This window comes from Apteryx mantelli, chromosome 4 (assembly GCF_036417845.1).
Source record: "Apteryx mantelli isolate bAptMan1 chromosome 4, bAptMan1.hap1, whole genome shotgun sequence".
NCBI lineage: Eukaryota > Metazoa > Chordata > Aves > Apterygiformes > Apterygidae > Apteryx > Apteryx mantelli.
Window position 1 is genome coordinate 40,107,775 of NC_089981.1, and position 22,682 is coordinate 40,130,456.

General features: G+C 39.4%; 1 protein-coding gene across 6 annotated transcripts in view; it reads left to right on the forward strand.

Moving 5' to 3' along the window:
- The window catches only part of CD44 (CD44 molecule (IN blood group)), a 60,554-nt gene extending 38,988 nt beyond the window's left edge, over positions 1–21,566 (forward strand). Inside the window, exons 7-18 of one of the 6 annotated variants that reach the window (XM_067296294.1) lie at positions 519–623; positions 3,659–3,838; positions 5,617–5,778; positions 6,663–6,851; positions 7,744–7,932; positions 8,426–8,572; positions 9,507–9,695; positions 10,189–10,335; positions 11,270–11,458; positions 14,892–15,011; positions 16,553–16,631; positions 20,039–21,566. In XM_067296294.1, the coding sequence (XP_067152395.1) occupies positions 519–623; positions 3,659–3,838; positions 5,617–5,778; positions 6,663–6,851; positions 7,744–7,932; positions 8,426–8,572; positions 9,507–9,695; positions 10,189–10,335; positions 11,270–11,458; positions 14,892–15,011; positions 16,553–16,631; positions 20,039–20,255 (1,913 nt within the window). In that variant the 3' untranslated portion in view covers positions 20,256–21,566. The remainder of the gene's footprint in view (positions 1–518; positions 624–3,658; positions 3,839–5,616; positions 5,779–6,662; positions 6,852–7,743; positions 7,933–8,425; positions 8,573–9,506; positions 9,696–10,188; positions 10,336–11,269; positions 11,459–14,891; positions 15,012–16,552; positions 16,632–20,038) is intronic. The other 5 variants (XM_067296297.1, XM_067296298.1, XM_067296295.1 and 2 more) reach the window with 5 other exon arrangements.
- The last annotated feature ends 1,116 nt before the right edge of the window (positions 21,567–22,682 follow it).

The following is a 22,682-nucleotide window of genomic DNA, read 5'->3' on the forward strand; positions in this document are numbered from 1 at the left end:
GAGACTTTTGTGGACTTTTTTTTTTTTTATCTATTCAATTATATTATAACTTTATTAACTAATATTGACTTTCTGGTGGCAGTCATGGTGCTTTCAGGTTTTTCCTGACTATTGCTTTTGAGCTCAGTGGTGGATATTCTAGCATGAATCTGAATACTTATTGAGTACTTAGCAAGCATGTTTTACATGTACTCAGACACCTACCATATTCTTTAGGTCCAGCATTATTCTTCAGGCTTGAGTTGTAGTGTTTTGTATCAGCTGTAACTATTTTGCACTACTTCTGCTATACACTGTTCTTCTGTTGCTTGTTTTCCTCCGTATCCTTGGGAAACTTTGCATCAGACAGTTTTTCTTCTACTGGATATAAAGGGATCTGATAAGAAAATTAGTGAGACTAAGGTCAAGCTAGGCATGCATTTTTATTATCCTTCATCTTTATGGGCACACATTAACAGTGCAGTAATAGCAGTAGAAGTAGAACATGACCACCATTGAAACCTCCATTGTCCTAACAGCTGTGGACTCTCAACGTGAAACACTTCAGGAAATCTCCAAGCAAGATCATTGGAACCCATCCTATACGGATGAAGAGGAGCAGTATTCTAGCACTGCTGGCAGGGGTAAAGCAATTTAAATATTTCAGATAATATTCAGATTTGTTACAGAATTCAGTTAAGTACAACACTGTTATGGTGAAACTGACTGTAATTCCCATACCGTTAGCCTCAGTTCAATATGATACCTTTATCTTAGTTGTGCTAGAGCCCTCAGAGGTGTCACCTATAACATTCATCTGTCATTCCAAGTCTATCTTTTGTGTGTACCCTTCATTACTTGCCACTCTTCCCCATATCACTGGGATCTTTAAACCTGCATCTCCAGTAGTCTGATATAACTGAGCAGATTGCAATAGGTAACATGTTGGTGACCCAGCTTGGTGAGGAAAAAAAAATCCCCTTTTTTTTTCTACTACAAAATGTCTATTGTAAAATCTGGAGACAGAAAAGGGAGCTGGTGATTCAAAAACAAAAAAGGTTGTATTAATCATAATTTCTCAGTTAAACTGGGCCTCTGGAACAACAAGGTCTTGTTGCTTAGGGATATGACAAAACTGAATAGTAACCTACTCTTTCCATTACTTAGTACACTTGCAAAACGATAGGTCTACTTACAGAAACATTCAGGGCAATATTTGAAAATTAGGTAGTTGGCAAATCATCAGATACAAAGTCCATATTGATTTGGGCAGATTCTTTATTGTGGGAAAGGAAGACAACAGAGTCTCAATGAGGAGAAAATATCTAGAATCACAAAAAAGTACAGTGTTTGTGGTATTTTTTAAATTCCTTCATTTGACACTTTACCTGGTAAAATCTTGTTTGTTGCTTGTGTTTCTCTGGTGTGATTTTATATGACTTGCTCTTTTCTTTTCCTGGGTCTGATTCCTATTGCTTATGCAATTGGAGACCATTGTTAACATTATTATTATTATCAGCTCTCCAAAGTTATTTTCTTCTTCTAAAATTAACAAAATGACTTTATTTCAGTGAGTCTTGTCTTATCTTCTCAAATCTTATTGAACTTGCCTTTGCATTCCTGCTTGTTATGTTTTGGGTACTTAAGGACTTCTTAGCTCTTTCTCACTAGGAATTCAGAATGGCATGTTTAATAGAAAATAGGATGCTTTTTCTGGTGCCTTATTCATTGTGAGTTAATTAGTCTATAACATCAGCTACCAATAAGCAGAATATTGTAACTTGATGATTAAGACATAAGGCCTTTATCAGACAATAAAGATAACCTTACTCCCTTTCTGCACCATATATACAATTGGTTTAACAGACTATACTACAGAGACAAAAAGTGAAGTTAGTGATAATGATGATACTAGTAATTTGGCAGATGTTAGGTTAAAATGTATCCAACTAGTGTTAAACAGTTGTCTTCAAGACACAGAAGACTCGATCTAGGATCCCTTATTGCTTGGCGTTCATTTTGAATGGAATAGTAAACAAAATCTCAACTGTGCTACGAAGGACAATATGCTACCTCCGGATGAATGTGAACATTTGAACATTTTCCTACTGGTGTTAGTGTTGATATCCCAGTGAGATGTTGAAAATGTTTTCATGTTCTTCAAGCCAAAAAGCCTTTGAAGGAAAGGACGATGCATTCACCAGCTGTTTTTGCTATGTATGTAAATAATTTCCAGATAAAATTTGGTTAAAAACATAGCTGAATATGAGCTTTTTCTCGGATGTTTTAGCTATATTGCACCACTTTACCCTGTTAAAGAGAGGGGCAAAACAGAATAGCAGGAGGCACTGCTATGTGCAGCTAGATTTGGGGCCAGTCCGTTAATTGAATAAAATTAGATTACAGTGAAAAGAAATACATTTCAGTGGGACTTAAGCAAAGCTTTCTTATCCCTCTGTGAAAAAAAAAAATCCCATGGTAGTTTCTGGACTTTACGGGCTCTGCTTCCAACAGCTTGATAACTTTTTTTCATAGTTCTGAAATGGCTGGGAGCAGTGAAGTGCTATACAACTGGCATCAGACAGGAACAATAATACTCAGCAGGAATTACATGCACTCCTATTAGCTGCACAATTCAGGAGCAAATTTTACATGGTAACCTGTATATTTTAGATTTAAATAAAAAAATAATGAATTGCATTTGTGTGAGTGCCCTCCTTATGAACATTTCAGGGTTTGAAATGCGAAGATAAATACTCCTCCATTTCTGTGCTTTTTGGGAAATAGTGTAGGATTCCCTGACTGGCTGCTTATGGCCTATTTAACAGGTCCAGCCGATTCTTTACATCCTCTGATTAAGGATCTTTATTTTACCATTAATATATTACTCATGGAAATGTTTGCTACCCAATGCAGATATGTTTTAAATTGAGTTCTGATGCTCATAGTAGTATTACAGGCATTCTTTTTTTCCTGGTGTATCTTTTCAAAGCCTTTTAATGTTCATTTGGAAATCTCTTATGGTGGTGGTATTTCAAGTGATTTCTGACTGCATCTTCTGGTATGTAAACAACAGCAAATTAAACAGTGAGCAATGAATTTATTTTATCAGTGAGAGCTTTAATTATTACTGAATATCAAAACAAGTATGCATTTCAGCTTCTGATATATGAATCTATTTATTTCATTCATCCAACCAAATATTCAACCGTTACCAGAAGCAATGGCAATTTCCTTGGAACCAGCCTTGTAATTGTGCAAAGAGATATTATTTCAAAAGGGAAAGTTCATCGTCTCTTTTTCTTTTACAAATCCAGAAGCCACAGACTAAACACCTAAATTAGTATAATAAATATAATTAGAGATGCAAGCTGTTGTTCCTGTGTGTTCTTCCACTGCTTCTCCTGTAGCCTTTTTCTGCCATTGGTAACTGGGACACTTTCTAGCAAACCTGTATCTTCTTCTGATCCTGGTAATACTTTTGTGTGATAGAGTTTCCAGAGGAGCTTTGGCTTTGGCATCTTTCATTTCACACTAAATGCAACAATTAAAAGAAAAAACAAAACAAAACACAAAACCCCAACAACCCTTGTTGTGTAGACTGCAAATATGAAGAAGAGAATAATATGTCTAGGGTCAGATATTATGATCATTATTGATTCAATCATCATCTTATCAGCACTAGTCACAAGTGAAAATGAAAAACGTGAAGGACCAACCCAGCATCCATTATTACATAGTGTTCATCCTGGATGGATCAGTCAAGATCAAAGTCCCGCAAATACCGCTGGGAGTATGGAACAACATGAATTTACTGTTCCAGGTGAAAGTGATATTGAAAAGGAATCTTCTCATACAGGTAATATTAAAGGTCATGTTTTAGTTAGAGGGTTTTTTACTAACAGATTTGCACTTTGAGGCCATAATAGAGGTTCTATGAATAAACCTGAGCAATGCAGATCTGTAACTTGTATTATACATTTTACAAATTATTCTATTCATTAGGCTCAGTCCTGGAGGTTTGTTTTTTCTCCCATTTGTATTGTGTGCCAAGACCTATAGTGCATTAATTCCGTAACCACCTCTTACATATTCTGTTCTGTGTCATGCAGCCACCAGAGTTTATCAGGCTATATACCAGGTTATATCTGTAGGAAACAGTGAACATTTGAATTTTAATTTGAAAAATAATAATGTCTTTGTATTTTTCACATATTTAGGAGCTGTGATCACACCCCTGTTACAAATAAAGTCATTACTGCACCTGTTTTCTACAGCTTTTGTTAATATGACAATTTTAAGTAAAAATAAGATTCCAAAATATCTGTTCACCCCACTTCTGAACTATAGCAAGATGGTACTGGTGAAGAAGTGAAGAGAACAAAGCATAGTGTAGAATGAAAGAGAGACTTCTCCATCAGTCAAAGAAATTGAAATGTAAAAGATCAAATTTTACTATAAAAGCAACAACTGAAGATTAATATAAATTAGTTGCTGTTCCTGTGAGTGTATTATGTTTACCTATTAGTGACTGATGTGCTTTTCTAAGTGCTGCCAACAGTGAATTTAACACAGCCATCACCAGCTCTTGCTGATTATCAAACATAGGCCACTGAAGACAAGTATATCATATATGTTATTTGGGATGGCGTATTATGTGAATCTATTCTGTCAACTAAATGCGATCTTATTAGCAAAAATATTGGATAGCTCACTGCTTTAGAAGTTCCTAAGCCCACATTCCTCTGAGGTAGCAACCCCAGATGTTTCATCAACCCTTTAAACTCTGATAATACAGTACAGTGTATTCCTGATACATATAAATACTATACTATACTACAGTAGCTAGTTGCAATTACAATTTCAATATGCGGTGGTAATTTTCTTGGTGTTTTTTTTTTTGCTTGGGTTGGTGGGGATTTTTTAATTTATACCCAGAGAAGATGAAGAAATTTTACGGTTATATTACTCACAAGATTTGGTCACCCTTTTTCTGCTGTCTACTGAAAGCTACAGAATGGTTGATATGGACAACATTTTATCTTCCTAAATAATTGCAGTATCAAATATTCTCATTGAAGCGCTGTCTCACACATTGTGTGCACTGTTCACAAATCTGATGCATGTGCTAGCCCTCCCTTCTTCCAAACATCTTTGTTTGTTTTCCTGGAGAGGCTGTATCTAATAAGGCAGTGAAATTGTGAGGGGAAAAAATTGGATATAGTCAATATACTCAAATTCTGTGATTAAAATCTTACTGACAGGGCAGATTCTTGCAGTTATTTCTACCTTTGTTCTTATGTCTGCATCAGTGAATATTGGTGTGATATTCAACCAATACAAAGTCATGAAAAACAGCATGATTTGGGGAAATGCCTTTGAAAACCAATGGGATATTTTGATTCTGAAAAGCATATGCTCAGTTTGAGGAAGAATTCAGTCCTATTGGTGACAGTACACAGCTTTTCTAAATATAAACCAGAATGAGAAGCAAATCTGCTTTACTTCTCTTTGCCATTAAATGTAGTAGACATGTGAGCAAGCCCTGTCATAGAGACAAGAACCGAAGAGGAGAATAATATGAGAAATGGATCTTTATATACTGAGTTCATAATTGCTTCACCATCATCATAACAGCTATGGCCTCCGATTACGTGGCCAAACAGAATGACTCAACACAAGACCCATTGGTGTATCCAGGTTGGGACGAGGGAGATGATAATTCTGCACGACCCACTGTAATGGATAGAATTATTTCTTCCAGAGAGAATGATCATGAAAAACAGTCTTCCAGTACAGGTACTAGTAAAAATATCAATTACATCTATTTCATGACTTAAGTCTCTCAGGTGGTCTGTTCTGGAACAATACTGCATGACTTTGCACATGAACAAGTTTATACTTCTCATCTGTGAATATTCATCTGGTGAAAGAGCATTATTTTCATAGATTTTTTCAAACCACTAGGCCGTCTGGTTCAGGATCACTGTTAGAATGGTGAAAGAGAGGAATTTACAAAATTAATGTTATACAATTCTACCACGCATCCATGATGCAGTCTGGTATAGCACGTACCATTTATGCCAATGAAGTATGTTCTAAAATCATGATATGAGAAACGCATAACTTATTTGTGCTGAAATAAGAGAAGAGGGAACTATAATCCTTTATTATAGAGCTACTGCTCAGAAGGTCTGTTTGATTTTGGGACACAGTGTGTCAAATCTCTACCACATCAAATCTCTTGTATGGTTTTCATGTATTCCTTTGATGGTCTTTCTTCTGTCTTCATTGTTCCTACCATTATACAATATTAGCCAATTATTCTGAAAAAGCAAGAAAGCTTAGGTTTCCTCCTGAAGTTGATGAGCTGTGGTCAGCCTGTGATGCAGGTCGGGGAACTCCCCTGACTGCTGTCTTACTGTCCTTTCCCTGTGTCCACTGGCCTTGGGAATCTTGTGGACTAAGCCACAAAGCGGATGAAAATAGCAAGAGAAAACAGCTGATTAAAAAGTTGAGAGGACAGAAGGTCTCCCTTCTCTTCCCCTTTGGTGGAGTGAAAAGGGTAGCAGTGGAGGGGATCCTGGTTTAAAGGCGACAGGAGACCCAAAGGTGACAGGAATGGGAGGGTGCTGGTAGCATACGCATTGAATTCACAGCTGATTCAATCATCACTGTAACAGCTGTTACCTCTCCCGATGGTGCCCATCATGAAGACCCAACTCAGCCACCTCTGCCTTCAGATAATGAACAAGGACAGGGCACTGCAGGCGTCACTCATGCCACAAACACCCCCAGGGATGAGGTGCTCCATGGGCTGAATCCTGACGGTAGGAACAAACCTGATGACAAATCTCCACTGACGGGTACCAGTAAGAATAATGGGTCATACTCATTTCACTGCGCTGTGTGGAATGAGACATTATTTCTTCTGAATTCAGCTCCTCTCGCTGTCTTTCTTGTCTTGGGGGATACAACATTCTCGCTGTGGACTTGCATTGCAAAAATCTCTGGTGGGATCTGGACTGTTGTTAAAGTGAACCTCTGGACTGGGTGAAAGGGACTCCCTGCTGATACGTTTGGCAGTTTCTGTTCTTTGCCAAAGCATGTTTCTGGGTGGCCTCCTAACTGTTCTGCAAGGCATGCACTTTGGTGATTCTGAATCCCTAGTCCCATCCTTCTTTGTTGCGCGTAAGTGTGTTCAGGCCTGGAATGCTTCAAAGTGCCATGATCGGTGTGGTGGAGGTGCTCTGGTGGGGCTTATCTGATGGCCTGTCCCCGTGACTCAGCAGCAGCACCATCACCGGTGAGTGGTGTGCAGGTGGTGAGGGAAGGGCAATCACAGAAGAATTACGCCCCATAAATTCTGTGTTTGGTTCCTTTCTCCTCCTTGCCGGTGGAAAGCCAGGCTAGATCGTCATAGATTTGGCTGTGGTGTGGCTGATCCCTCCTGAGTTACAGGGTCCGGTTTTTGCTGCTGTGATCTCTTCTTCTGAAGGTCTTCCCCCTCCGTCTGTCACTGGGATATGCGTATATTAGCCAATGTCCCTCAAACATGGCAAGCGTGTGTTGGTTAAGAGTCTCAGAAGGCAGTGACAGTGGAGGAGGAAGGGAAGGCTTTCACGTCTTCTTTCCTTCTGTGCTTTAAATCAGGAAGAAGGAGGTGCTCTCTGGCTTGCTGTGGTACAGGAAAGGGGGAAATGATGTAGGTGGTGGTTCTGTGAGGGTTAAGTTTTAAAGCTGACTGAGCCATCATCATGGTAGTCACGGAGTCCACCACGGATGTTGTCCACCAAGAAGAAGCAACCAAAGAGCCACTGGCGCCTGGCACTCAACGTGGAAGTGAAAGTGAACAAGCAACTACTACGGATGGTTCCCATGTCAATTTCATACCTGGCCTTTTTCCAGACGCTGAGGATCATCTGAACCGACTACACACCCCTCCTCCTACCAGTAAGAACAACGAATTGCAGTAATTTTCTCCTATTTGCCACCATTCACGTAGTCTTGAGTAACAAAGGGGCATTAGTGGTTGTGGAAAGGATTATATACTGTCTGTAGTGATATCTGTAAAGCAGAGCACATTATTCTGAAAAAGCAAGAAAGCTTAGGTTTCCTCCTGAAGTTGATGAGCTGTGGTCAGCCTGTGATGCAGGTCGGGGAACTCCCCTGACTGCTGTCTTACTGTCCTTTCCCTGTGTCCACTGGCCTTGGGAATCTTGTGGACTAAGCCACAAAGCGGATGAAAATAGCAAGAGAAAACAGCTGATTAAAAAGTTGAGAGGACAGAAGGTCTCCCTTCTCTTCCCCTTTGGTGGAGTGAAAAGGGTAGCAGTGGAGGGGATCCTGGTTTAAAGGCGACAGGAGACCCAAAGGTGACAGGAATGGGAGGGTGCTGGTAGCATACGCATTGAATTCACAGCTGATTCAATCATCACTGTAACAGCTGTTACCTCTCCCGATGGTGCCCATCATGAAGACCCAACTCAGCCACCTCTGCCTTCAGATAATGAACAAGGACAGGGCACTGCAGGCGTCACTCATGCCACAAACACCCCCAGGGATGAGGTGCTCCATGGGCTGAATCCTGACGGTAGGAACAAACCTGATGACAAATCTCCACTGACGGGTACCAGTAAGAATAATGGGTCATACTCATTTCACTGCGCTGTGTGGAATGAGACATTATTTCTTCTGAATTCAGCTCCTCTCGCTGTCTTTCTTGTCTTGGGGGATACAACATTCTCGCTGTGGACTTGCGTTGCAAAAATCTCTGGTGGGATCTGGACTGTTGTTAAAGTGAACCTCTGGACTGGGTGAAAGGGACTCCCTGCTGATACGTTTGGCAGTTTCTGTTCTTTGCCAAAGCATGTTTCTGGGTGGCCTCCTAACTGTTCTGCAAGGCATGCACTTTGGTGATTCTGAATCCCTAGTCCCATCCTTCTTTGTTGCGCGTAAGTGTGTTCAGGCCTGGAATGCTTCAAAGTGCCATGATCGGTGTGGTGGAGGTGCTCTGGTGGGGCTTATCTGATGGCCTGTCCCCGTGACTCAGCAGCAGCACCATCACCGGTGAGTGGTGTGCAGGTGGTGAGGGAAGGGCAATCACAGAAGAATTACGCCCCATAAATTCTGTGTTTGGTTCCTTTCTCCTCCTTGCCGGTGGAAAGCCAGGCTAGATCGTCATAGATTTGGCTGTGGTGTGGCTGATCCCTCCTGAGTTACAGGGTCCGGTTTTTGCTGCTGTGATCTCTTCTTCTGAAGGTCTTCCCCCTCCGTCTGTCACTGGGATATGCGTATATTAGCCAATGTCCCTCAAACATGGCAAGCGTGTGTTGGTTAAGAGTCTCAGAAGGCAGTGACAGTGGAGGAGGAAGGGAAGGCTTTCACGTCTTCTTTCCTTCTGTGCTTTAAATCAGGAAGAAGGAGGTGCTCTCTGGCTTGCTGTGGTACAGGAAAGGGGGAAATGATGTAGGTGGTGGTTCTGTGAGGGTTAAGTTTTAAAGCTGACTGAGCCATCATCATGGTAGTCACGGAGTCCACCACGGATGTTGTCCACCAAGAAGAAGCAACCAAAGAGCCACTGGCGCCTGGCACTCAACGTGGAAGTGAAAGTGAACAAGCAACTACTACGGATGGTTCCCATGTCAATTTCATACCTGGCCTTTTTCCAGACGCTGAGGATCATCTGAACCGACTACACACCCCTCCTCCTACCAGTAAGAACAACGAATTGCAGTAATTTTCTCCTATTTGCCACCATTCACGTAGTCTTGAGTAACAAAGGGGCATTAGTGGTTGTGGAAAGGATTATATACTGTCTGTAGTGATATCTGTAAAGCAGAGCACATTATTCTGAAAAAGCAAGAAAGCTTAGGTTTCCTCCTGAAGTTGATGAGCTGTGGTCAGCCTGTGATGCAGGTCGGGGAACTCCCCTGACTGCTGTCTTACTGTCCTTTCCCTGTGTCCACTGGCCTTGGGAATCTTGTGGACTAAGCCACAAAGCGGATGAAAATAGCAAGAGAAAACAGCTGATTAAAAAGTTGAGAGGACAGAAGGTCTCCCTTCTCTTCCCCTTTGGTGGAGTGAAAAGGGTAGCAGTGGAGGGGATCCTGGTTTAAAGGCGACAGGAGACCCAAAGGTGACAGGAATGGGAGGGTGCTGGTAGCATACGCATTGAATTCACAGCTGATTCAATCATCACTGTAACAGCTGTTACCTCTCCCGATGGTGCCCATCATGAAGACCCAACTCAGCCACCTCTGCCTTCAGATAATGAACAAGGACAGGGCACTGCAGGCGTCACTCATGCCACAAACACCCCCAGGGATGAGGTGCTCCATGGGCTGAATCCTGACGGTAGGAACAAACCTGATGACAAATCTCCACTGACGGGTACCAGTAAGAATAATGGGTCATACTCATTTCACTGCGCTGTGTGGAATGAGACATTATTTCTTCTGAATTCAGCTCCTCTCGCTGTCTTTCTTGTCTTGGGGGATACAACATTCTCGCTGTGGACTTGCATTGCAAAAATCTCTGGTGGGATCTGGACTGTTGTTAAAGTGAACCTCTGGACTGGGTGAAAGGGACTCCCTGCTGATACGTTTGGCAGTTTCTGTTCTTTGCCAAAGCATGTTTCTGGGTGGCCTCCTAACTGTTCTGCAAGGCATGCACTTTGGTGATTCTGAATCCCTAGTCCCATCCTTCTTTGTTGCGCGTAAGTGTGTTCAGGCCTGGAATGCTTCAAAGTGCCATGATCGGTGTGGTGGAGGTGCTCTGGTGGGGCTTATCTGATGGCCTGTCCCCGTGACTCAGCAGCAGCACCATCACCGGTGAGTGGTGTGCAGGTGGTGAGGGAAGGGCAATCACAGAAGAATTACGCCCCATAAATTCTGTGTTTGGTTCCTTTCTCCTCCTTGCCGGTGGAAAGCCAGGCTAGATCGTCATAGATTTGGCTGTGGTGTGGCTGATCCCTCCTGAGTTACAGGGTCCGGTTTTTGCTGCTGTGATCTCTTCTTCTGAAGGTCTTCCCCCTCCGTCTGTCACTGGGATATGCGTATATTAGCCAATGTCCCTCAAACATGGCAAGCGTGTGTTGGTTAAGAGTCTCAGAAGGCAGTGACAGTGGAGGAGGAAGGGAAGGCTTTCACGTCTTCTTTCCTTCTGTGCTTTAAATCAGGAAGAAGGAGGTGCTCTCTGGCTTGCTGTGGTACAGGAAAGGGGGAAATGATGTAGGTGGTGGTTCTGTGAGGGTTAAGTTTTAAAGCTGACTGAGCCATCATCATGGTAGTCACGGAGTCCACCACGGATGTTGTCCACCAAGAAGAAGCAACCAAAGAGCCACTGGCGCCTGGCACTCAACGTGGAAGTGAAAGTGAACAAGCAACTACTACGGATGGTTCCCATGTCAATTTCATACCTGGCCTTTTTCCAGACGCTGAGGATCATCTGAACCGACTACACACCCCTCCTCCTACCAGTAAGAACAACGAATTACAATCAGTCTTTTATTGATCAATCAGTTATTTTTTTGGACTGTGATGATACTCTAAAAATATTATCATAAATGTTTTTGTAGATTGGCTTTTCTTACTGGCATTTCTAGATATGTTTATAATTTGTTTCTAAGATGCCTTTTGAGGGAAGCTTTTTCCTGTCCAAAGAGTGAACTTTGGTCAAGAGCCTGAAAAGTAGTGTTTTGCCAATAACCTCTTCTTAGATTATCTTTATGTGATTACACTACTGGAAACCTGAACAAGTGCTTCTAAACTTTTTCCTCGTGCCCATATGGAATGTTTTAGCATTTTGTCTTCCTGTTTGATGATTACAAATACCAGCTACAAATACCTCTCTGTCACTTTTTCCCCCATCCACATTTCTTCTGTATCAGGTGAACATATATCACAAAAGGTAATTCCCTGTGTGGCCATTTTTTCTAGGTATATTTGCTGTTGGTATCTTGCCAGTGATTAATGATAGCTATTTGTACTAGTCTGTAACTGACATTTGTGAACAACTTTTTTGTGAAGAGTAGGGTTTTTCTGATAGAGTTAGTACAGTTAACAGTAACAGTGTTTATTTATCACACTACAAATATCCTTTTTCCTTGTGGTCACATGCTAATAATATGTGAAATGAAGGGACTTTTCCTTATTCCCAAATGTACTTTTTGTACAAATCACCATCCTATCAGTAATTTTTTTTCCATATACTACTTCTCATACACACTAATCCAAATAATATTTTCATGCTCTTTCCTGGAAGTTAGTGGAACCATGCCAGGGTAGATTTTGGCCAATGCTCGGTGGTTTTTCTTCACACATAGGCAAGATTATGTACCTATGTATTTATAACATAATACACCAAACACTTTAAAGAATTCTTTTATTATTAATAGTTAGGAATTACAATTTGTATCCAGTGAACACATTGCTTTTGAAAGATTTGAATAAAAAGAGGGTTTTCATGATAGCCAAGAAATGTTTCTGTGTTTGTCTACTTTCTCTTTTCACTTTTATCTTGGCACAGCTCCACTAAATTTGATGGATTCTCTTTTAATTAACATTAATTAATATTAACTCATACATCATAAGGTAGAATTTGGCCTACTTTTTTTTTCAGAATTTTATATAAAGTCAGTAAAATAAACCCAATCTGGGTTTATTTACCCAAAACTGCCTGAGTTGCAGTATTTTAACATAGGCACAGCAATATAAATGCAATATATATATATGATACAGTTTTATTGGAAAGATCAATCTGTTTTTAATAACTGTTTCCTACTGCAACAAGCTCATTTCTTGACTTTCATTCCCCTATTCACTTAATGAGTCCAAGCGGTCTCCCTAACTTACTGTGCAGACATTACACACTATGAAAAAATGTTAGTTACCTTTCTCTTTTAAGCATATAAAACCTGTAAGAACTGGTTTGAAGATCATTTTCGAGGTGACTATCTGTGTAGAATCTCTGCATTGTCAGTGCCCTGGCAAAGGTTCGTAACTCTTCCATTTTTTTCATTATCTTCTGTTGGTGTTTTTTAAAAACACAATACAAGGAAATGACTAGGACAATGCCATCATCATAGAAAGTGTTTGTTTACTGAGGGATTCTTTCATTTGTGTTGTTGCCCTATATAGTTCTAATGTAATGTAAAAGATTCATTAGTGAATTAACAGACTATAGTTAAAGGCCTTCTCTGAACAGATGAATTACTCGATGTACTACACTTCTTTCTTTTGCTAGCTTTTTCTGTACAGCAGTGCTTAAGCTGTGGTCTGACAACATACTAATGACTGATCTTTTGTCCAAGTGTCGCAGTGGAATAATGAATCGATCCACTGAAGGAACCCAAAATGTAACTGACAAAAAGAAAAAAATACAACAACATATCTTCAAAATGAAATTTAGAGAGTTTCTTAGGAACCCTTTCTGCCTCCTGCAAGCATGTCCCCTGGCTGAGAACACAAGGGGCCATAACTGCATCCCGCGTGCTGTCCGGGCGTAGGGGAGGAGAGGGGGGAGACAGCCATTCTGTTCGCACGAGGATCGTTAATCAACGTCTATGTATCTATCTAAGGGGGCTTTGCGGTTGGAGAAGCTCTGCCATTTCTCAAGGATGATGTAAAGCACCTTAAAAAATCCACTGATGTGTGGGATAGACAAGTCAGTATTTTCGTCTTGGTCAGCTTTCTTAGATGCCAGCTCAGATCCCTTAGCTGCTGAAATTAGTGGTGAGATAGCACAAAACAACTCAACAGTCAATAAGTTTCTAGTTAATAAAAAAAATGAGAACATCTGGAAGATTCATGAACTACTTGTTGGCTAACTTTAGCAGCAGGAAAAATGTGCTTCTTAGTTCTGTATTTGCCAGCTGCTATTAGGAAATGAGATCAGAGGTGCTGACTGGAGTTGCAATGCGTGTTAAAGAACAAGAACAAGAACATTACTTTTGATTGAAGTAAGCACTTAATTTGCTCTATCAGAGTCTGGAAGAATTCAGAGAGATGGAGAACTGTAATATGGTTTGTGTAGTGGCAATAAAGATAATTTTAGTAGTTTCATTTGGGACCTGGGATATCCGTATGGGAACAGAGTGGGCCAGAAATATTACTGTAATCACATTAAAGTTCAAGGGGTATGGCCATCATAGCAGATAACTGAGACTGGAAGTGTGCATTTGGATTTAAGATTTTAGAACCAAATTACACAACATATTAAAAAAGGCAGAGGGATCCACATGCAAGTTTACAGAGAGTATTTTTTGCTGTTAGGAAAAAAATTTTGATTTTCCAAAGTCCTGTTCATGTACATAGCTATCAAATTTAAAAACATCCAAAGAACTACACTTCTTTTTTATGAACACATTAAAGTTTTAGAAATTCAGCTTTCTCCTGTGTAGGAATAAAAGTAAAAGTTTAAAAAATTCTCCAAATTGATCATTTTCAGTTTTTAAAAAAGTCGGGGGTTCTTTTCTCTCTCTCCCTGTTCTTTCTGTGTTTTTTCCCATGGAACAGCCAAGACATTTGACCATGTATATCAAAAACTTCTTCAAAAAAATCTGCCAAAATTCAAATGTCCTTACATTCTCCCTAGAAAATTTCTATAGGCAGTTCTAATCACATTTTGGTTCAGAGAAGTATATCATAGTTAAAAATGAAACATATGAGAGGGAAAAACCATGAATTTTGTTATTCAAAGTGCTAAAACTAACCATAGTTCACATGAGTATGATGAGTAGTCTATGCAAAAGTTTTCAGTAAAAATACCTTTTAATGACCTCAGTGTGAACTTCCTAGAAATATTTTTTGTTATTTAATAAATATTTTAAATTGTGAAAATTATACCCTAGGTACCTCACTGTTCAATACTCACCAGACATATTGGACCTAATGGATATTTTTGTTCTTTAGGATCTACATCCAGTATATATGGTAATAAAGGACCACATATGGGAGATCATGAATCCACTCCTTTCCCTGGACATACCACACCAACAATAATTTCACAACAAAGATCGTCCCACGTACCAGGTAAGTTTTCAAATTTTTCAGTTCTTTTCCAGTTTTTCATTTCTTTTTATGATTTAAGCACAGAATTATGTTAATACAAAGCACAGAATTATGTTAATATGAACTGAAGCAAGAGATGAAAATGTAGGTCAAGTTGTTCAGATTTTGTTTGGAATCAGATAATACTGAGCATTTTCACTAGTAGTCTCAAAAATGGAGCACATTGTAACTCATAAAACTTCCCAATTATATCAAGATGAGAGAAATCATATGCATTTTGGAGAAAAGGATTAAGAATTAAATAATTTTGATAAATCGATCTGAAATCAATTAGATGAAATTCAGTATAGATATATGCGAAGTATCATATCTGTGAAAATGGTCAGTGAAAATAATAGCTGAGACACCAGTATTACAGAACAAGACCTGCAGTTTAAAATGGAATAGAAGTAAGCCAACACCATGATACTATTGCAAAAAAATGCAAGTACATTCTGGGATATGTTAACAGTAACGTCATTTGTAAGACACAGAGGGTAATTATTCCACTTTACTTAGGCCTGGCAAGTCTGGAGCTGAAGTACTGTGTTCACTTCAAAACATTGCCTTTTATTAATCAAATAGGAAAAGCAGAGAAGGCCACAAAGATAATTTTCGGAAAGGTAACTTTTGAGGCAAGTTTAGAAGAACTCATTTTTAGAGAAGAATGAAAGGAGATATGAGATGAGTATGCTACAAAAAGAATGCTTATCAGTTTTTTACCATGGAGTAGTAGTAATTAACCAATTAAAATAAGTAATTTGTTTCATGTGAAACATGGGAGACTTGTGCAATGAGACTTATTTCAAATGAAAAAGAAAAGGGGGTTAACTATTAGGAGAGGATCTCTGTCTATCATGGTAGTAAAGCATAAAGAATAGACTACTGGGAAGGTTGTGAATTCTCCATTATTCAAAATCTTAAGAGCAAATGAAACATTTCTCAAGCATATTCTCATTGATCCTGTTTCACTGGAGTGAAATGTAAGTGATGTGACCTCTTAGGATCCCTTCCAGTTTTACCTCTTTATTATGATTTTGTAGTTCCTTTTTTTCAGGATTTGCTCTCAAAATGCCTACTAAAATAAGACTTTAAAGGAAAAAAATGAAGGTAGACATTTCACTCTACATTAAAGTCACCCTACTTTTGAATCCAGAATTACAGATGTCTCAGTACTAAGCCTGTCCTAGCTCTTGGAATAAATCAGTGATACAACTCTTTTTCACCTGTGCTGACCAAAGTACAGTGCTTGCAAGTGTTAGCAGTGATCAGGTCCTTCATCTGCATTGGCCTGCCTGTAGCTGAATGCATTTTCAATAGCATATTCAATGTGACTGATGATAATGTATTTGCTATGCACAGAAGCACTTTCTAACATGAACAAACATTCATGCAAACTGGGGGAAAAAATTGGCAGTATAAATGAACATAAAAGTGTTTGTGTTCTTGCAGTTCTGCGAAATGACAAAACTGTATGAGATATATTAACAGGTTGCCTTCCCCTCCCTCAATTTTACTCACAGAGTGGTTGATTATAGTTGCTGCTCTTGTGGCACTGGCATTGATTCTTGCAGTCTGCATCGCTGTTAACAGTCGGAGAAGGTAAGGAAGTCCTTTATTTTTTCAAAACACATTGCTCTGTTACTTTCCTCCTTGAGAGGCTTCAAAGCTTCATGCAAGGCTGGAGTAGTATAACACAGGAAAGAGCTTCCACTGCACAGATCTGTAACTTGAGGCTTGAGACAGTAGCTGTGTAAAGAAATATTTTGGTTTTTATTTGTAGATGGAAACTGAATGTGTACAGATCAGAGAGAATTAATTATTCTGTGTCTATTACTTATTAATAGACAGATCCTATTCACTGAGAATGAAAAATACGTTATATGGGATGAGCTGAATATAATCCTCTACCATTAACAGACTGCTGCCCACAGGGCCAGAGGTACTGGGTGAAAGGCTGTGTCAGAGCATTGCAGACGTAGGATTAATTTGTTCCTTCCAAACCAAAGGCAGTATCACAGCCGGCAGCCACAGGGGTAAGAACTGTGGGGCTGGGCGGCTGTGGGGAGTGAATTCGCCTGCAGGTGGTAAGGGGTTTTGCTGTCAGCAGTTACTTTAGTCTGCTGGAGAGACCTGAAGAATTGGAAGTTGCAGTGATTTGTGCAAGGTTAACCAGAGTCTGCAGAGAAGTAGCCTAAAGAATAGGCTGTAAGTTCGGGGCGCTCTTTCCCCTTTCTCGTGGCTGTTCTGATGTCACTCCTTGATTGTCAGAAACAGCTTATTGCTACTTGAATGTTAAACTTGAACTTTTTACCAGAGTAAATATATACTGTGTGGATAATTTTGTTCAAGAAGCCGTGAGCAAATTTATTGCTTGTCTGCTGGCTGCAGGAAAGCACACATTAATACTTCTGTGAGAGAGGGGCAGGGTGCTCCTGAGCCTGACTTGGGTGCTGGACTAAAGCATTCACTGTAGTAAGGGAGCACCCCAGCTAGTCCCAGCCTGCAACACGAAAAGCTTTTCTGAGGCAAGGAAGTCCAAGCTGAATGCAGCCTACAGGCCAAAGTGTCAGGTGGAGTAAACCGGTACAGCCTTGCTGAAGGAGGTAGTGAGATGCCACCTGGCATGTTGTCCCTGTGATTGTATCTATAACATCTATGCTTCTCTGACAGTGTTATTAGAGACATGCTAAAGTAAGGTATCAAGCACATGGTGAGACAGAATAAACTACAGCTTGCTTTCAGTTAAGTGATTCTGGAGTTACACAGTGTGAACAGCATGGCTTATTGATTTATGTGCTGCTCTGTTATGTCTATAAAAGTAGAGACTGCCATTGTTTCTGCCCCTCAACCCGGCGTTGCCATAGAAACAGCCAAACAGGGCTGGTATGACTGAGTGTAGATAGCATCTGATGAGAAATGAAGCAATCTCAAAGCAATAAATTATATACTAGATATTGTTAATGGAAAATCCATTTTTTACTTAGCGCTTACATGCAACTGGGAGCGAGACCAAAAGAGAGAAAGTGCACGTGGGTGTATGTATGTGTACAGATTTGGGGATTAGACCCTAGTAATATGGGCCTATTACTGTGAGGAGAATTTTTTGAAGTAGGGACATAATCTGATATACTTGAAACAAGTGGATTTTTTCATTTCACTTTAACAGGATCCGAATAATAACATGGATAAGTCAAGGATTCTGTGTTCATCTATTCTGCTTAGTGCTAATATGCTGAAAATTCATAGAGAGGTAGTTGCTGTGCAGTAAGCATACTGTGTGTGAACGTCAACTAATATGAAACTAACACTACAGCTGTGCTACAACAGAATTTGAAGTTTGAAAAAGGATGATTGAGCATTTCAGTGTTAGCTGAGCAGTAAATTGAGAATATTTTAAGCATTCATTTATTTAAAAAGTGAGAATTATCAATGTCTTTGTTTTTAGAATGATGTCAGTTATGCCATTTTTCCAAATGGATGTTAACTGCAGCTTTTTCAGTTTCATTCTCATTGTGCTTGTCTGAAAGCCAAGGCAGAGCAGGCTTTAGTTTCAAGGCTCTTAAGTACTTGATTCAGAACTCAGTAGATTTAGCCTTTCTTGTTACGAGGTCAGTATGTCACAGGAGATTTAAAGAATTTCAACCAAGCAATCAGCTCTTCTCAGTGAGTAGCAAATTACTTGGCTTTAATATTTCCTTTATTTTTTTTAATAGCCGCTGTTTTAAATTATCCTATAAAAATTAAAATGGCCCAAGGCTCAGTGTGCTGTGATCTATTTATTTATTTATTTATTTATCCCTTTTGTTGCAAAGATCTCCTCTCAGTCTGGTGCCAGTTGTAAAAGTAGTTAGGATCTCCTTGCAGAGTCCAACGTAAGGTGCTGCACGGCCTGACCTGCCTGTCAGGAAAGAAAACCTGAGCCGCTTTTCGGAAAGGCGGTGGAGTTTCACTGCCACTTGCTGTTCTCTCTTTTGGCATTTCACAGTTGCAGAACAGGAAATGTTCCCAAGTGTTTGTATAATATAAGCAGGGTGAATTGAGCTACTTTGGCTAAAATAACCGTCACATGTCAGTCTGTAGACATAAGAAAAAATACTTCAGAAGGATAATAGTATAACTAAACTGCTGAATTAGTCATTCAGACAAAATCAGTACAACTTCACAAAGACAGTGTCCCTCTGAAGAGAGCTGTGCTTTATATATTCAGTTTACACCAGGCTATTCAAAGACAACAATTTAAATATTCAGCATGATATAGCCAGAGAGCCATCTTAACAGTCTGAGGCATAGCTGACAGCTATACAAATACTACTTTTTTTAAAGTACTGCTATTTAAAGACTTCTTTCATATTCATCCATAGCTAAATATAGGGTTTATTGGGTAGCACTGGAGTGAGCGCAACTTTAAAAACACAGTAGCTGTTCTCTACCTTAATGTCTTCTTAATGATCTAAGCTGTTGATAATAACAAGTGTAGTCCTGCCTTGTTCCCTGGCTGTTGGCAGGATTCTAGGCCTGACATGCTAATACAAAGAAGGAAAAAGTTGCCTTTTATAACTAGGCGAGAGCTTGGTCCCTTGACCCAAATTTCCAGCCATCTCAAAAAAAAGAGAATTTCAGAGGTCTGGTTCCAAGTCTGATTTAGCGTGCCCTTGTCCTTATAGTGGCATATATATACAAAGCTCATAAATAGGAAGATGTTCAAATATTAGCAAATAATTTCTAGCTTTCAGTAGTGCATGCTAGTCTTATTTGTAATAGAGGTAGTTGGTGATCACATCAGTGGGCTTCTGCTAAAATCATGGTGACTGTGCATATAATGGTGGCTTCATCTGGAAATGAACTACACAGCCCAGAGAAACTTTACACCTGGCGTTGCCTAAGTCTGCACTAGCAGACTCAAGCCTTGTTTCTAAGCGTCTTTTCCTCGGTATTGACTAGAATTTTCATTTTTATTTCCCTTAGTCTCCATTTGTGGTGCTTATTTTCTTTTTATTTATTACTAGATGTGGGCAGAAGAAAAAGCTAGTGATTAACAATGGCAAAGGGGCAGTGGAAGACAGGAAGACGGGTGGATTAAATGGAGAAGCCAGCAAATCACAAGAAATGGTGCACTTGGTTCATAAAGAACAATCAAATGACCGAACAGGAGCATGTGATGAATTCCTGACCCTTGATGAAACACAAAATCATCAGGAGCTTGACATGAAGAGTGGAGTGTAATGGCACCAAGTCGCCAAGTAGATCAGAGCTGGGGAAATCAAAATCGCAAGGAACTTGGACAGGAGTTCACAGATGTACTGTGCTACTGATGTCTTTTGAACATAATTAAACATAAGTTTTCTTCATTTTTAATTATTTTTAAATGATGTCCAAGTTGCAAAATTGACATGTGCTTTCTGAAATAAGCCCCCAAGAGTTGCATAAATTTATCAGTTCCCAGTTCCTACATGGAGGACACTTACTGTGTCTTTGGTGTTAGGAAGAATGCAAGTTTATATCATTGTTCCCCAGATGCAGTATCTTCGCTGTGCGGAGCTACAGGAGTATCCAGTCACTCCACCTTACAGGCACTTAAGGTACTAAACTTGCCATGGTACAAGAATAAGCGAGGAACAAATGTCAAGAGCGAAAATGAAGCTAAAAGCATAAAGGCCTCCTATACAATGTCTAAAACTTCAGAATCCTTCAGAAATGCCTTCCAGCCAGGAAGAGTGGTAGATGCATTCAAAATAGGCAAAAAGTGACAAGTGACAATTTACGACTTAATCTGTAATGAGAGAAACCCAGAAGGACGAAGTTTATTTATCTCCATTTTTAAATGTCTGTGGGCAGACAGTAAGTCTTCTTGGAAGGGGGAATAAAGACATGAAAACATGAGCTGATACATAATAAACTTCCATACTTTATTATCTTAATCTGTACAGTTATCCTTGAGTTTTTGAGGTGTTCATTGCTGTTCCCCCTCCCTCCTTCACTGGTCACCATTTGTGTATGTTTTTAATGAGCCGGTTAGTTAGGCTAATGAATAAAATAGAATGACCCCAGCTTAATCACACATGTATAAATCAAGCAATTGGAAATCATCAAATGTGATGACAGTATTTTATTTTCTGAAGAATAGGGCTCCATCTTCCCCTGCTCCCAGGCTTCCTTATGTTGAGCCTAGCAAAGCTTGTTTCCCCTACAACCATTGTGTTACCCCAGTCTGCTAATACTTTAAAACTTACCTTTATATGGTCTTGTTCACTTTCTATGAATTCTATTTCATCCACTTTTTTTTCTTTACTTTTTAAACATACCAGAAGAAATATAGCTTGCTTATTGGTACCAGAAGTTGAAATTCTACAAAAAAGATCAAAGAAAATTAAAGAAAACTCTCCCAGCAATGTAATATAGTAAAATAGCTGCAGCTGCATTGTCATATGCTTTTATTGTGTCTTTATATGTCTGTTATGAAAAGTATTTGTATTAAGCTATGATGCTGTGCATTATAATGATATGAATTACCAGAAAAAAAATTATTTGCTACCAGTAGTCTGTGCCATTTTTAAGAAAGCATATTGGAATGGAGGGAGAATGACAACTTCTAATTGGGCTGCCTCAAAAAAATGTAAGAAAAACAATTTAAGGTAATTGCAAATAGTGAGGTTTCTATTAGTTGTGGGATGGGGAATATTCTGTAACTGGGTTATTGAGATATTCCTGTCCACTGCTCATTTCACCTTCGTTTAAAATTGTTCTACTAAAGCATGCTATTTTATGTTCTCCATTTAAGCTAATTGGATGATGAGTACTCAGCTGGCAAAATACTAACATTAGCCAGAACTGATCCTTTTTGGACCATAAAGCAGAAGATTGTTGTGATTATATTTCTCAGTTACAGCCCTTCAGCAGTTTTCCATGTGTTTGAGTTGCTCTGTGCCCTGGTACCAACAGGCAGATTTCCCCGGGGCAAATTTGTGCCTGGGCAATAGGACCCAAGACAAGCTGTGATGCTAAGGGACACATAGGATGCTTTCTGATTTGCTGTATGCCAGGATGTTTAGTCTATGAACAGCTACATAGCTCATGGTCTGTAGATGTCCAAACAAGTTGAAGGCAGTGTGGGTCATAGCTATTTACATTATCAGTACATGCGGTCCACTGTCAAACTTCTCAGCCCTATCATGAGCACATATTTTAATACTGAACTGTGCTGTGGGAAGTCTGTTGACTTTGTGCATTGATTTTTATTTCATTCTTGTAATATTTTTAAGCAAGCTTTTCTATTTGTCATTATAAATCAAAATGAACTGTTGAAGTCCGTGTTAAAACGGGCCTTATATACTCATTCTGCTAAGTATAGAGATCCAGAATATGGATTATTCCTCTCTTTAAATCCTAATTTAACTCTATCAAAAGGAGTTAACTCACTGTCTTGCAGGCTAAATCTTTCTAAAAGAAGACTGCAGCATGTTATTCATCTCCCTATTCAGATGTTTAATGGAGAAAACTATCTTCCTAATTTATTTTATGTGCAGTATCTATAAAAACATGGACAATATTGGGCTTCTTTTTATATTTTTAAATAGGGAGATGCTCAATTTCTCTTTACAGAGGCAGCGCCCTTATTTTATATATGCTGATTCCTTTTTGATTATGTCATGT